Consider the following 16440-nt stretch of genomic DNA (forward strand, 5'->3'; position numbering starts at 1 on the left):
GAGGCCTCGCCGTTGCCCTGATGGTGTCCCTGACCCGCCTGCACCTTTATACCCGGTCTCTTTATGAGCTCTATCTTAGTGTCGTCTCTTTCTCGCTGGGGCTCTGTGTAATAGCTCCTGCAAACGTCTATCCCCTTCCTTTATACACCCACGAGCGTGCTACACACTCTTTGAACGCTGTCTTGCTTGCATCTATAGCATATTTTGAGTTTCCTTCCATGTCTGTGTATATTGACCCACTTTGTTACTATCCCATAGTATCTTATTGTCTGTGTATATCATACTTTAAAATGTTATATCAAAAGAGAGGAGTTAATAGCTGACACTTAGCAGAGGGACCATGAAGCCTTGGACGGGGGAAGAAGACAGAATATAGAAATTCTGTATATAAGGATGAGGAGAATGGGTGTTGCCAGCGGCCTGGAGAGCTCAATTTAAGAAGGTGGAAGCTGAGGGTGCCCGAGTTGGTTAAGCGTCTGACTCTTGATTTCGGCTCAGGCCTTGATCTCATGATTTGTGGGATCAAGCCCCATGGAGGGCTGTGTGCTGACATCTCGGAGGCTGCCTACGATTTTCTCTCTCTCCCTCTCTCTCAGCCCCTCTTCTACTCGCTCTCTCTCTCAAAAAATAAACAAACACTAAAANGACTAGAAATTCTGTATATAAGGATGAGGAGAATGGGTGTTGCCAGCGGCCTGGAGAGCTCAATTTAAGAAGGTGGAAGCTGAGGGTGCCCGAGTTGGTTAAGCGTCTGACTCTTGATTTCGGCTCAGGCCTTGATCTCATGATTTGTGGGATCAAGCCCCATGGAGGGCTGTGTGCTGACATCTCGGAGGCTGCCTACGATTTTCTCTCTCTCCCTCTCTCTCAGCCCCTCTTCTACTCGCTCTCTCTCTCAAAAAATAAACAAACACTAAAAAACTTTTTTTTCAAGGTGAAAGTTAAGAGGGTGGGCTTTGGAGTCAAACTGCTTAGGTTTATATTCCAGATCAGCCAAACTGGGTGACCTTGGACAAATTACTTGACCTTTCTGTGTGTAATTGTCTATGAAACGGGAATGACAGTATCCACCTCGAGGTAATCCTTAGGCTCAAAATCAGTTACATTGTCAAGTCAGCTTTCCAGTTAGAGCACACGGGGTAGTTCTGAGCACTCAGCGGAAACGGGGCCGTGGTCTTCCACCCTGGTCTCCCTTCCTGGGTCCCGGGGCCTCTGAGTCTTTCTCCCCGGCCTCCCTCGTCTTCCTCCTTCCCTGCGCATCACTTCACCAATCTGTCCCTTTATGTATGACAGGCTTTCTCTCCCCATCAATATTTAAGACTTGCTTTTAAACGTAGAATCTGTAGATTCTAGGATGGTGGTGTCACCAATTTAGAATTCAATGGAGGAGGGATAAATAATTTTAATAAAGCAAAGTAGCTGTCAGCCAGTCAAAAAAACCCCACAAACAAACGAAAGATAAACTGTCTCAGATGATGGGCTGCTGTTTTGTACCAAAAGCAGTTAGTGTCATTGCCCAGATCAATTTTTGCTCAGATCTGTATGAGTTAACGGCGGAGGAGAGCTTCCTGCGCGTGAGGCACCACCAGTCCCCAAAAAGTAAAGTTATTACTCCTGTGTGGAATGATGGGACAGTTGAACAAATTCTAAATATTAGGTTTGTCCCCCTGTACACATGTCATTTAAAAACACAGCTCCCAAAAAAGAAGAATAAAAAACATAGCTACCAACAAGTTTACTCAGAAGACAGTTCTCCAAAGAGGTCCAAGTATTTTAGACATTTTTTCCCCCACCTCCACCTGAGTTCAAGGATTATCTGCATTTTACAGAAGAAAAGAGGCCTTTCATTCTCTTTTATGACCTCTCAAGGGCTTGGTGCTGGCCTTTTTATCTGTCCACCGTCCCCCCGCCCTACATGCCTGGTTTTTAAATCCCTGGTTTTAATTGCTGCGTAGTACGGAGGGCTCCTGGGCTGCTGTCTCCAGAGCTGCCTTATCGCCACTGCAGCCACCCCGCTTTCCTCTGCGTCTCTCGAGCACAGCTTGCTCTTTCCTGACTCAGGGCTTTGCATTTGCTGTTTCCTTTTCCAGGAAGGCGGCCTCCTTACCGTTCAGATTTCTCCTCAAAGGACGGACACCACTCCGTTCAAAACAGTCCCTCCCTGCTCTTGGTTCTTTGCATTTTCCTCCAGGCATTCCGCGTGACATCGTTCTGTTTATTTCTCCCACAGGTTTCATCATAACCACGTATTACCTGATTTACTGATTCACTGACAGTCACCGTCCCCCACAGGAGCCGTAAGTCCTTTGAGGGCAGGAATTTTTGTCAAACCTGCTCCCTGCTGTATCCCTAACACTTAAGATGGGGTCTGATACAAGTAAGGAGTTCAATAAATACTCACTGAATGGATAAAGAAGTGTATGGATGGATGAACGAATGAAATATAAACATCCGACTCATGACAACAGTGCACATTAGCATTTACTTGAAACATTCCTCAATTTTCCCTTTTCTCCTTCCATTGACAAACCACAGCTGTGCAAGCTTAACTTCAAAAGCTAAATACATTTAGGGGCGCCTGGGTGGCTCAGCTGGTTAAGCATCCAACTTCGGCTCAGGTCATGGTCTCAACGTCCATGGCTTCCAGCCCCGCGTCGGGCTCTGTGCTGGCAGCTCAGAGCCTGGAGCCTGCTTCGGATTCTGTGTCTCCCTCTCTCTCTCTGCCCCTCCCCTGCCCACATTCTTTCTCTGTCAAAAATAAATAAACATAAAAAAATTAAAAGCTAAATGCATTTAAATAATAAGAAACTCAAATTGCTCTGGGCTTAGAAAACTATGCTATTATTTCATGCTAGCGACAGACAAATTTCCAAACCACATGCCAAATTTGGATTCATATGCAAGAATGCAGTGCTTCCTCCACTATCTGAGACATTATTAAACTATATACAAATAAATTTTTATTAACACTAAGAGCTGTTTTATATTGGAATGTACAGGCACACAGTTTTAGAAAGAATGCTTTTTTAGCAGGGTTTTTTTTTAAGGATGGATTCTCAGTTTTTTAAGTTAGTTTCATTCGTACCTAACAATTTCCCAATATTCCCTCATTAAAAATCGAGCAATCAATAACTTAACAAGTATTTCTTCAGTCCCTGTTACATCGCCATGATTTGCTAAGGTATAGTGTAGCCATACGAAAGAAGACTAGCGTTATAATCTTACTTGCAGATAGGGGGGGAAAAAGATAAGCAGGAAATAATCGAAAAGCCTGACAGTGATTATCTAGGTAATGATATAAGAAGTCATCGCTATGTGCTAGTTTAATCTATTTTTTAACTTGTCCACTTACAGGCATGTCTTATTTTTTAATACTATAAAAGACATGAGATATTTATTTCTGTCTTCAAGGAGCATATCTTATATCTGGAGAGGGGAAAGAAGTAACATACAGGAAACAAATAGAGAACAACTGAATGTGACATTGGATGGTTACTGAAAAGAAGCCCAATCAGTTGTTCAGAAAAGGTGAGAGAAAGTTAAAGTTCTTTTTGTGTGTAAAAATGGCAGAAATTTTGCATCTATTGTCTTGAGAAAGTCAGCAAGCAAAAGGAAAATAAAAGCTCAGGATTAGAGTGGTTTTCCCAGCCAAAATAACCACTGTTCCAGGGAGCTGATTTTTCAGAGTTTCTACCCATCATCAACCCCAGCCTAAAACATGAACAATGTTTCTGTTTGAAATGTGGGAAACAGTGGGTCCCAAGTGCTGCCTCCAAGCAGAAGCGACTCCATTCAGTTCTTCCAAAAAAGATAATAAATACGCTACACATGTTACAGTTCAAAGGTAGAAGATGATAAACATCAGAATCTAGGTTGCTTTTGAAAACAGATTTTTCGGGGCATTGTTTGTACGTTTCCATTAGTTTGTACTTCTTCTATTAGAGAACGTTTAAATTGTCTGCAAAGAAAAAAGTAAAAATTTATACCACAAATCTGCCCTCTAGACCAGAAAAGGGTAAAAAACTGCAAAAAAAAAAAAAAGGCCAAAAAAATACTGTTAATTGAATTCTAGCACATCATCAGTTGTAAGATGAGTCCTGATAAGATGTGGAAAATGTGCATTTTAGAATCAGAGAAATAGTGTATACATTGTGTGACCATTTGATGAATGTCTGCTGCATCCCACAGTTAGGAGACCAGTGCCCATGCTTCTTTCGTTTATCATTATAGCCCTGGCCAGCACTAATAAGTGCTGAGTAAATCTTTGAATGAATCAATGTGTAGATCCAGTAATGGAGTTTGTCTTACACTCCAACACCTAAATCATAAATAAGAAATGCATTAAAAAATTTTAATGTGTATTTATTTTTGAGAGAGAGAGAGAGTGTGAGCAGGGGAGGGTCAGAGAGAGACACACACACACAATCCCAAGCGGGCTCCAGGCTCCAAGCTGACAGCAAAGAGCCCAACGCAGGGCTTGAACTCACGAACCACAAGACATTGACCTGAGCCAAAGTCGGCCACTCAACCAACCAAGCTGCCCAGGTGCCCTGAAATGCATTTTAAATCAGCATTAATGGCTAAGTAAGTGCTGGAAAGTGATAATAACATTGACATTTATTTTGAAGTGACACATTATCTCTTTGGAAAGAAGTCCTTAGAAATGATTAAATTCTGATAAATAAGAACCACCCACCTCTGTGTGAACCAGGTGAGGCTTGATTTGTAAAGCCTACGTGAGTAATTTGAGGTGTTTAATATAACAAGTAAACTGGACAGGGAGAGCAAGCTGTTACCACATCCTACTCTTCTCTGTTTTTAAAAGACAGCCAAATTCAGACCTATGAGAAATGCAACTCCCTGCTTTTATAGAAACCTGTAAAGGAGATGCTATTCTGTCCATGCACCATTTATTTCTTCCTTAGAAATGGCATTTAACAGAAGAAAGTAGTATCTTCATCCAGGTATATGCAACACTTATGGTGTGATGATTATTTTTTACTTTTATTTTCTGAGAAGGGGGGGCGGGTGGTGTAGAGGGAAAGACAGAATCCTAAGCAGACTCCACATCCAATGTAGAGCCTGACGCGGGGCCCTTGATCTCACAACCCTGGCGTCATGACCTGAGCCAAAATCAAGAGTCAGACGCTTACCCTGCTGAGCCACCCAGGTGCCCCTGGTGTGATGATTGTTAAACCAAAGTCTTATGTAGAAAGATGCAGTTCAAAGAATAATTCTATTCTCCAAAGAAAGTTGCACCCTTCCCCCCTATTTTCTCCTCTGTCCTTCTGAAACCTTTGCTATTCCCCTGGATCACTACCACCGCTGCCCAAACCACCACGAAGTTCCAAAACAAGTGGTCCGCAGAGCTGACTGTCCCAGACTAAAAGTGTTCAAAGTAGCAAGTAACTGGGAGCAGAAATTCCAGAATGCGGTATGGGTTATATTTATATTTGTGTAAAATCTCCAAATTAATTAAATTAAGAATTGTGAGTCATCTAGGTGAGTTACTGTGGAACCAACAATATGAGTTGATGATATGAGATTCTAGGCATCCTAGAAGATATCAGTGACATAGACTTAATTTTTTTTAAAAAGGAATAAACCAATATATAACTTAATTTTCAGTCTTTAAAAGAAATGTGTTTGAGGTCTACGTTTATCTGTTTAGAAAACATGGTAGAAGGTAATAATTCTCCCTGTTGAGGGAGGCGTAGTGCTTGCCTTTAAGGAGTTTTGGCCTGGGGGGAAAAAAAAAAAAAGAAGCAGCTTTGGCCCAGTGAGGGAGGTAAGACTTGTATGGAAACAGAATTGCAATACTATACGAAAGCAGATAGTGAAAGGCACCTTAAGAGGGAATCAGATAAGGGGCCAAGAGAATTCAGAAAAGGGACTGGATTAGTTCTGGCTGAGAGCATCAAGGAATGTTCCCGGAGATGATAGTGTTTTAACTGGAACTCAAAGCTATGTGTGAGGGTGTATAGAACGGACACATTCAGAATCGACCTGAAGACAAATATTGCCTCTATCTCTGTGGTTGAGTTACACATCCAATAATATGTTACTTATAGAAAGTACACTCCGTGCATGCCTCTACACTCTCTCTATTGACACACATATATGCATATATATGGAGAGAGATGTTCAGTACATGTCTAGTACATGTAGCAAGTTATTAATAGATGTATATTTTGAATAACATACAGAACTTTAGAGGGACAGTAAACCCCTATCATAGATGTTTAATAGCATCCCTGGCCTCCATCCACTAGATTTCAGTAGCGTACCCTCAGGCGTGACAACAAAAATGTCTCCAGACATTGCCAAATGTTCCCTGAGGTGTAAAATGGCCCTTAGTTAAGAGCCACTGGTATATACAGCTGATCTTTGAACAGCGTGAATGGTAAGGGTTTCCAACAGTGTGGAGTCAAATCTCCTCGAATAACTTATTTTAAATTTTTTTATACTTTATTTTTGAGACAGAGAGAGACAGAGTATGTGGGGAAGGGGCAGAGAGGAAGACACAGAATCCGAAACAGGCTCCAGGCTCTGAGCCGTCAGCACGGAGCCCGACGCAAGGCCTGAACCCACCAACCGTGAGATCATGACCTGCGCCGAAGTCGGACGCTTAACCGGCTGAGCCACCCAGGCGCCCCTCTCGAATAACTTTTGACTTCCCAGAAATTTAACTGCGAAAAAGGCTAACTCTTGATTGGAAATCTTACCTATGGGCAACATGAATAGTCTATTGGCACATATTTTGTGTGATTTATGTATCATACAATAAAGTAAGGTAGAGAAAACAAAATGTTATTAAGAAAATCATAAAGAAGAGATAACACATTTACCGTATTGTACTGTACTTATGAGAAAAAAATAGATAGGTGGCCCTGTGCCGTTCACACCTGTGTTGCTCAGGGATCTACTGTACAAGCAAAACCTCCCCTGTGAGTGGATAGAATTCTCGAGTTCATGATCCGGATTTTTATTTTTGGTTCCCTTCTTCAATCATTCTTAACTTGATTTATAGTTTATTAAGTAATCTCCACATCTAAGGCGGGACTTGAACTCGGGACCCTGCGATTCAGGGTTGGTTGCACGCTTTTCTGGCTGAGCCAGCCAGGCATCCTTTAACCTTCTTTAAGGGTCAGGGAAGTTTCTGAAAGCCGTTGACTGATTTGTTTATTAAGAAAATGCACCTGTCCAGCCTTGCGGAATGCAGTTTCGGGGAATTCACATCGGGGCTCTCCCGAGGGGAGTTCTGTTTCCTGGAGCTGAAAGAAGGGTCACGGGCTGGATTTTCCAGCGAGGTGGGCAGCCACGAGCCGGTGCCCAGAAGGGGCACAGTTTTGACCTCCCTTCTGCATTTAGCTCAGAACACTGATGATGGGAGAACCTTCCTGTTTACTAAACTCTCGGTCTTTCGTCCTCACCCGCATCGGTCAGTCTTAGCAAGGCTGATCCAGCGGAAGACCCGGAAGCGTGCTGAGGTGCGAGAGGGGCTGCCCCTCACCTCTTCGCGGCCTCCACTCCCCTCTAACCCAGCTGGTTCCTTCCTCAACTGCCCAGGCGGTCAGCAGGGAGGGGGTGACCCCCGACGCCTGGGTTGTGACACCTAACACACGGGCGCACGCGAGGGAAGAGCGCGGACACAGTGTATCTAAACTTTATGAATAAGTTATGAACCGTCTCTAACCAGCGGCCCCCGAGTGCTTCTGGAGAAACCCTTTCTAGAAACGCAGGGCGTTCATGAAACACAAACCCGGCCGCCGCCCCTTCCCTCCCGCGCCCAGGGCGCCGGCGAGCTGAGTGCCCGCCGGTGGTGCGTCTGGACCCCCCACAAGCCAGGCCAAGGTCAGGGTCAGGGTCCCGGCGGCCCCGNGGGAGCTGGGCGGTGGGTGGGGACCCTGGTGACACCCAGTAAGGTCTCCGACCTTCCGGGTCGGGTCGGGCAGAGAAGGCAGCGGGAGGGGTGTAGCGTGTGCTTCCCGGTCGGATAGACGGGCGGGAAACGGCGGCTTTGTGCTCCGCGTTTCGACGGAGGTGTCTCTGTTGCTGCATAAATAACGCGTCCCCCGGCCTCCGGCGCGCTCGCTATAAAGGCGGGGGGGGGCCGGCCCCGGCGGGGGCCGGGGCNCCCCGTCGCGCGCTCGCCCCTTCCGTGAGGGTACCTGGAGCGCGCTTTGGGGTACACCGGGCACACCGGGCACACCGGGCACACCGGGCACGCCGGGCTCGCCGGGCTCCTGCGGCCTTCTTGCGAAGGTCAGGCTGGAAACAGTGGAGAAGAAAGGGGCTCCATGGAAGAGTTCACGGGTAAGCCCGTCACCTGAGCAGGGGCCCCTGAAAGGCCCAGCTCATCTAGGAAGGACGCCGCTCAGACACCGAGCCAAGGCCTCCCCCCAGGGAGGGGGTCCCCAGGGAGGGGGGTCCCCCAGGGAGTGGGGGTCCCCCAGGGAAGGGGTCCTCCAGGGAGGGGGGGCCCCTCTCACGTCCCAGACCCCACCAGGCCCCCCGTAAGGAGACATCGCCATCGAAACCAGCTAGAGAACTGTCAACTGCTGACAGATTTTCTTTCTTTTAAAAATCCTTTTATTACAGAACGTAAGTGTATATAAAAGTAGACCGAGTCGGGTCCCGAAGCCCCCCTCCGCGGTGTCCCCAGCACCCGGCTTCAGCAGCCAAGCGCTACCGCCACCCGCTGGCCCCGACTCTGTGATTAGTATTATTATTTTTTTGAAACCGATTCCACAGAGTGTATCTTTTTGTCTGTATATTTCACTTTATATCTCTAAGGACTCTGTAGGAAAAAATAACCACAATTCCCTTATTACACCTAAAAAATAATTACACCTAAAAAATAATTCCTTAGTATGAAAAACATCAACATTTCCAAAGGTCTCATAAACATAAGTGAAATAATTTTGTTGAATGAAGAGTCAAATAATGTCCATACACTCTTAATATTTGTTTTCTCTTGTCTTTGGGTGCTGAATTGAAAAAATACTTAGTAGCACGGTACAACAAAGTATACATTTTTCATGTTAAGTTTTTTTTTTTTTTTTTTTTTTAACTGGCGCCCAGCTTGTATTGCCAAAATAAACAGAGCGTGTTTATTTTCCTTTAAAGAAAAAGAAGTAGGGGAAGGCGCCTGGGTTAGAAGTCTGAAAATTAATCTCCATTTAGAGCCTCCACATTGCTTGACCTGTGGCTGGTCTAGAAAATGGGCCCTTGTGTCGGGACATTTTCTCAGAGGATTACAAAGGTAGGCGAGGGGGGGGACACCGAATCCTCTGTTTTCTGCTGCAGCGACTTAAGAGGGTAGGTAGAGTTCTTGGCAAAAGCGCGGTAAGTGCTTGAGGCTTAGTATTTTCCATGCAATTCTTACTCTTTTTCTAAATGGTTGCGAAGGTCAGCAGGGTCCAGCCCATGGTCGTGGCCAAGACCGGACTAGAAACTCCGATTTCTTGCCTCCTGACAGTTGTTCAAGGAAGAGAGGCCTGGCCGTGCTGAAGACTCTGCTGCCCGTCCTGGGCTGGCTGCCCAAGTACCGGATCAAGGAATGGCTCCTCAGTGACATCATCTCGGGAGTCAGTACTGGGCTGGTGGGCACTCTGCAGGGTAAGCGTGGGTGACTCGGCTCCGCGAGAGTGACAGTCCCCAGGTCAGACCTTCCTCCTGACTGCGGGCGGCTGTGCCCCAGCTTTGCTGACCCCTCGAGGTCTTCATCTTTCGTCTAGAGCCCCGAGGGCCTCGATTCGCCTCTCCCCTCCTCTTCCTTCGAGCTCGCTTCCTGGGAGGCGCTGCTGCCTCCCCCGCGGCATGGCGCCCGCTGCAGCCCTAGCAGCCAGGCGGTGGCTTCTCAGTCTCTACTGACTACAACTCACAGTAAGAAATACACATTACATCCCGATCTACACACACGTATCTCAGGTTTTGAGAAATAGTCATCTTCCTCCACTACGAGTGATGCACTTCTAGTTTCTATTCTGTCCTGTGCTGTTCTGCTGAGATTTCTTAAGTGACCATTGCAGTCCATTCAATTATTTTGCATCCCACACATGGGTCTTGACCTACAATTTGAAAGTGGCTTAAGGGGGAGGGGCGCCTGGGTGGCTCAGTCGGTGAAGCATCCGACTTTGGCTCTCAGATCATGATCTCACGGGTTTGTGGGTTCAAGCCCCGCGTCAGGTTCTGTGCTGACAGCTCAGAGCCTGGAGCTGCTTCATTCAGATTCTGTGTCTCCCTCTCTGCCCCTCCCCTGCTTGTGCTCTGTGTGTGTGTCTCTCTCTCTCAAAAATAAATTTCACATTGAAAACTTTTTAAATGGCTTAAGGGAAAGTGAAGGAAGTGTTTTAGTCTGGAGTGTTATACATAAGCGTTTTTTTTTTCTGTCCTCCTTCCTTTTTTTAATCCATCACCTTATTTTAATCTCTGGCAAAATGTCTCAACAGAGGTGCTTTGTTTTGTTTTTAAGCTGGCTTCATACTTTATTTCCATGAACCTCTTGGAGATCTGTTGCATAGTTGGTGAATAGCCCTCTGGGCATTCTTCTCTGTCCCCACCCCCATGGGCTTGCTTCAGCTGTTCCCCCCAACTCTGCCAAGTCTTTGGACCATGGAAACAAGTCTCATTTATTATTATAATTTTACGGGGCACCTCGTATGCTCTAGGCGCCAGGTATGCTGCCATGAATGAGCTGTACCACCTGCTTTCAAAGAGCTCCCGGTCCGATGGGAAAGTGGATAATAACCATTCAACAAGGGCTGTGACAGGGGTGACAAGGCCCAGAAAGTGAGCGTGCACAGAGGCTCACAACCCGGCCTTAGGGGATTGGGAACAGCTTCCTAGAGGTTGAGCTGTCAGAGTCGACCTTCTGTGGAGGTGAGGTCTGAGATTGGCAAATAATGGGAAGTAGGTCAGGGTGGGGATGTGCGTGGAAAGATGGCTTGGAAATGGACTATTTCAGAAGTCAGTAATAGTCGTTGAGCAATGTCATGAGCCAACCTTTGCCCCAAAAGCTCTCAAGGTTACTCGGAGCAGGCCAGGTAGATGTCCCCGGAGGAGGGTGTTCTGTGTCCCTCGTGTGAAGCCCCGGCCTGGCCAACCGTGTTTTCCGTCACAAAGGAGGGTGGGAGAGGAGGTTGGGCCGGACAGTCCGTTAGTTAGACGACGCCACGTGAACGTGTGCACAGTGAGCTCTCCTGGAGCAGTTCCGCGCGACTCCTGAGGGACGGGGACCGTCCAGCTAACGTGCGTTTAGCTGGGGCCTGGCGTAGGGACTGGCACAAAATAGATGGCCTCATAAACATTTGGTGAAGGGGACTGAGTTGCATTTCTGTAAGGAATCACCTTTATATGTGGAAAACAGTATTTCAAACTCCATAGCTCCCAAATTTTCCTAGACAGGTTTCTTGTAAGAATTAACCCTACTTGTAATTTTGTCTACCAAGTACGAGACACTGTGCTGGCTTTGGCCAATTATCTTGCTTAATCCTCACAAAAATTATTATTAACTCCTTTTCCATAGATGAGAAATCCACAAAATTTTTTTTGTCTCTGTAAAGTTATCTCTGTAAGTTTTGGGAGGCTAACCTGGTTCATGTATGCATTCATTCATCCTTCACTTAATAATACTTATAAACCAATTCTGGATGCCAGGCGTTCAGCCCTGAGGATTAAATGGTTTATTGACAGGTACAGATATGACCTCATGGAGTTCCATTTGAGTTGTAGACAGAAGGATTAATTAAAGAAATAAAAAGATAAAAAGAAAAATAATTACAGACTGTGATAGATGTAATCCATTGTGTTGGAATAAATACTCTATAATAGGGATTGCTTTGAGGAGGGAATATTTACTTTCTTTCTTTCTTTCTTTCTTTTTTTTGAGAGAGAGCGCAAATGGAGAGGGGCAGAGGGAGAGAGAGAGAATCCTAAGCCCTCTCCACGCCCAGACAGAGGGCTCAATCCCATGACGCTGAGATTCTGACCTGAGCTGAAGTCAGGAGTTGGGCCCTCTCCTGACGGAGTCACCCCAGGTGTCTCTGGAGTGTTTGTTTTAGGGACAATGGTCAAGGAAGTCCTTACTGACACGGTGAAATTTAGTCAGAGATCCAGAGGCTGAAGAGACCGCCGTGACAAGAGTAGCAAGGGGAGTTTACCAGCCAAAGGCCCAAGGCCAAAAGGAGTTCAGTATTTTCAAGGGAGGAACAAAAATTCTAGTGTGGGTGGGTGTCGTGTGAGGGGCGGGGGCTGGTAAACAGAACGAGATAAGGTTGGGCAGGGCTGGGATCAGCATGGACAGCGAGGCACTGACTCTCAGAAGGTATCCTTCAATATTGTGCCTCAGGCACCTGGCTCGCCTCACCCGGCCCAGCCTAGAGGATAGGTGTGTCAGTTTGAGCCAGATCAGCAGGAGATGGAGAGATCCACGTAGATCTGGAATATATTTTGCAGCAGCAACCACTGCTGTCTACTGATGGGTTTAGTATGATGAAAATCCCAGATGGCTCCAAGGTTGTTGGCTTGAGCAACTGGGTAGATGGTTATGTCACTTATTAAAATGGCAAAGATTGGCCAAGGGGCAGTTTGGGATGGAAAGTGAAGAATGTCCTTTTGGACATGCTAAGTTTGAGATATACGTGAGACCTCTAAGTGGAAATGCCAAATATGGAGTTGGAGCTACTTCAAGTGTGAAGAGCAGAGCAAGACATCTGAGCTAGTTAGAAAAATCAGGAAAGTATCCCTGTAGAGGTGCTCAAAGCTGAGATTTCGGAAGGGGTGCTCTTGTGTCTTGTGGCGACAAGGTTCGGGACACAGCACTGGCCGGATGGCTGAGCAGCGGGCGAGCAACTCACCACACAGGTCAGGCTCAAGTTACTGAGAAGCCACTTGTTGAGAAGGATCACAGGGTCTTTTTGACTTTCGTTATAAAAAAATCCGCACTAGGCAGCAAACGATCAGCGCAGGCATTTTAGGGCCGTCTTCGTTCCCAACTACAAGGAGACGGCTCTCTGCTTTCTACTCTGCCTTCTAGATGCTTCCAAACATTTGTGAGCCCTGCCTTTGTCAGCAGGCGCCACCACCCTGCACGTGGGGGCTCCCAGCACACATTCCACGGCTTACACCGACGGCTTCGGTTTCTGTACAAGTGGTGTACTTTCAAAATTGTCGCGCCAAATTCCTTTATAATAAAGCTGGTTAACAATATATTTGGGGAGCCGTAGTCCCTAAGTAGGACACTGTATGGAAACAGAAAAAGTCCCTGTTTTTTCAGGCCTGTAAACACTGCAGAGCCCAGTTTAGGAAAGTGAAGTTTCAGAAAGACTTGGAAAAAGTGCACAGAAAATAGATTGTTTTTATTTCCTGCTCCTCCCTCCCTTTGCGGAGCCATCTTTCTACTCCATTTTCTTGGATGAGTGAGTAATGCCATTCCTCGTTGTCATTCGTGTCTTAAAATGATTGTATCAGTAATCAGATTATTCTAGAATGCAAATTCTGTAAGAGCAGAGACTTTCTTTTGTCCACCCTGAACCCTAGAATAGTGCTGGCACACAGTAGGTACGTAATCAATGCTTGTTGGGTGATGCACGAATGCGCTTAGTAGGGAACCGGAAAATACATCTAAAGAACATGAAGAAAATACCTCTTCACAAACTAGAAGTCTCCTTTGATCCTACCATGTAGACAAGCCATTAATATCTTAGTAAATGTCCTACTAGACATAAATGCAGATCTAGGTAAAAGAATAAAGAAATGCCAAAATGATAAGCACTAAATTCTGGATAGTGGTTGCCTTCTGGGGGTGAGGACATGATTGAGGAAAAGTAGAGTTGCAGCCTGACTGGTGATTTGTTTCTTCTTCCTCCCTCCCTCCCTTCATCTCTCTCTCTCTCTCTCTTTCTTTCTTTTTTTTTCTTTCTTTTTCTTTCTTTCTTTCTTTCCTTCCTTCCTTCCTTGCTTTCTTTCTTCTTTCTTTTTCTTTCTCTTTCTTCTTTCTTTTTCTTTCTTCTTTCTTTTTCTTTCTTTCTTTTTCTTTTTCTCTTTCTTTCTTCTTTCCTTTTCTTTTTCTCTTTCTTTCTTTCTTTCTCCTTCCTTCCTTCCTTCCTTCCTTCCTTCCTTCCTTCCTTCCTTCCTTCCTTCCTTTCTTTCTTTCTTTCTTTCTTTCTTTCTTTCTTTCTTTCTTTCTTTCTTTCTTTCTTTCTTTCTTTCTTCCTGCCTTCCTGCCTTCCTGCCTTCCTGCCTTATTGTCTGTCTGCCTGTCTGTCTGTTTTTCAAGATTTTATTTTTAAGTAATCTCTGCATCCAATGTGGGGCTCAAACGCACAACCCTGAGATCATGAGTCATACCCTGTACCAACTGAGCCAGCCAGGTGGCAATTTGTTTCTTAAGCTGGATGGTGAATAGGGCGTTTATTTTATTATATAGTCTTTGCATATCGAAATGACTTACTATATTATTGAAAATGTTTTGAGATTTTTTTTGTGCATGCAACATGCGTGTTTACTTTTATAAAAGGGGAGCATGAATGCTTACCACGATTTTGATTCCTGCTTTTTCTTCACTTTTTCTTTGTGCTTTCCACATCTCCGTGTTAGGAAATATATTTCTATATATCACATCAATTTCAATTTATAGAATTACAGTAGGCAAAGTATAATTTAGCTAATAACTTTTCCCTTTTGAGACATTCATTCAGTACTAATGTTGGGCAGTTGTGAGCTAGGATATTTAGGTTGTTTTTGCCCCTCCCCCCCCTTTTTTTTAACTGCTCTAACTGTAATCCTTTGTTAAGGGCCCAGTGATCAAAGGGCTTGATTTTCTCTCACTGTAAGTGAGTGAAATGTGAGAAGGTAATTTAAGTAAGATGTGCTGACTACCTAAGAAGTACTTAACAGGGGAAAGAACGCATTGTGACAGTCTACCAATTCCCGTGTACACAGAAAAGCTGAGGCTTCTCCATAGCGCGCCAGCTGGGCCCCGAGGCTGCTTGGGACAGACAGCCCCGTGGAGGAAGCCCCCTAGAGACGTCTGGCCTGCTGCTGTGTAGAACTGTCATCTTTTTCTTTGTTTGGATCTAACTTCTGTTAACAAGAAAGGGGAAGAGGGCAGTGCAGCGGCGCCTGTGTCCCTCTGAACATTCACACGAAGCATCTATGTGCAAAAACTGCTCTGAGACCTTGGACCACATTGATGACACTAAAAAAAGTTTTTTTATTTTAAGTATATCCAAGTTAACATGTAGAGTAATAAGGGTTTCAGAAGTAGAATTTAGTGACTCATCACTTGCACTCACAGCACTGACAGTGCTGATCCCAACAGAGGCCCTCGTTAAGGCCCATCACCCCTAAAGCCCCTCCCCGTTCCCCCACCTCACCAGCAACCCTCAGTTTGTTCTCTGTCTTTGAGAGTCTCTTAGGGCTCGTCTCCCTCTCTGTTTTTATCTTCTGTTTTCTTCACTTCCCTACGTTCACCTGTTTTGTGTCGCAAATTCTACATATGGAAGACAAATCATATATTTGTCTTTCTCTGACCGACTTATTTCGCTTAGCCTAATACATTCCAGTCCCATCCATATTGTTGCAGATGGTAAGATTTCATTGTTTTTGATCACTGAGTAATATTCCATTGTGAATCTTCTTTATCCTTTTATCAGTTGATGGATGTTTGGGCTCTTTCCATAGCTTGGCTATTGTTGATCGTGCTAATATAAATATTGGGGTGCATGTGCCCCTTTGAATCAGCTTTTTTGTATCCTTTGGATAAATACCTAGTAGTGCAATTGCTGGGTCAGAGGGGAGTTCTCTTTAATTTTTTGCAGAACCTCCACACTGTTTTCCAGAGTGGCTGCACCAGTGTGCCTTCCCACCAACAACGCAAAAGGGCTCCCCTTTTCCCGCATCCTCGCCAACCTCTGTTGTTTCCTGAGCTGTTCACTTAGCCACTCTGATCGGAGTGAAGTGTTATCTCAGTTGGTTTTGATTCGTACTTCCCTGACAAAACTGATAAAAATTTTAACCAGCTGCCTTGCCTTTTTCCCACCCATCTGATCATTGGATAATTGGATTACCTGTCAATTCAATTTATTTATATAGGTGATGTGTGTGGACACAATCATTATTTGGCTGAATTAGACCACATTCTATACCCTAGTCTAGCCGCAGACTGCAGGCAATATAAGGAGACCACTCAGGGCAAGCTGCCAAGTGGGGCTATCTATGAAAAAGTCTTTGTTTTCACAGTAGAAATAATACCACAACTTTTATTTGTGAATTAAATCATTTCGGATGTACTTGCAGGCATGGCGTACGCTCTCCTGGCTGCTGTTCCCGTTGGATATGGTCTCTACTCTGCTTTTTTCCCTATCCTAACGTATTTTATCTTTGGAACATCAAGACACATCTCAGTTGGTAATTATAAGCATATACTATGATTGT

At 45.1% G+C, this 16440-nt stretch overlaps 1 protein-coding gene across 1 annotated transcript in view; it reads left to right on the top strand.

Moving 5' to 3' along the window:
* The first annotated feature begins 9223 nt into the window (after positions 1-9223).
* Positions 9224-16440, top strand: part of SLC26A4 (solute carrier family 26 member 4) — a 48702-nt gene continuing 41485 nt past the window's right edge. The window contains exons 1-3 of the mRNA XM_077758338.1: positions 9224-9321; positions 9368-9621; positions 16303-16413. Coding sequence (XP_077614464.1) covers positions 9224-9321; positions 9368-9621; positions 16303-16413 — 463 coding nt within the window. The remainder of the gene's footprint in view (positions 9322-9367; positions 9622-16302; positions 16414-16440) is intronic.

Source organism: Crocuta crocuta, unplaced genomic scaffold (genome assembly GCF_008692635.1).
Source record: "Crocuta crocuta isolate KB4526 unplaced genomic scaffold, BGI_CrCroc_1.0 scaffold103, whole genome shotgun sequence".
Classification (NCBI taxonomy): Eukaryota; Metazoa; Chordata; class Mammalia; order Carnivora; family Hyaenidae; genus Crocuta; species Crocuta crocuta.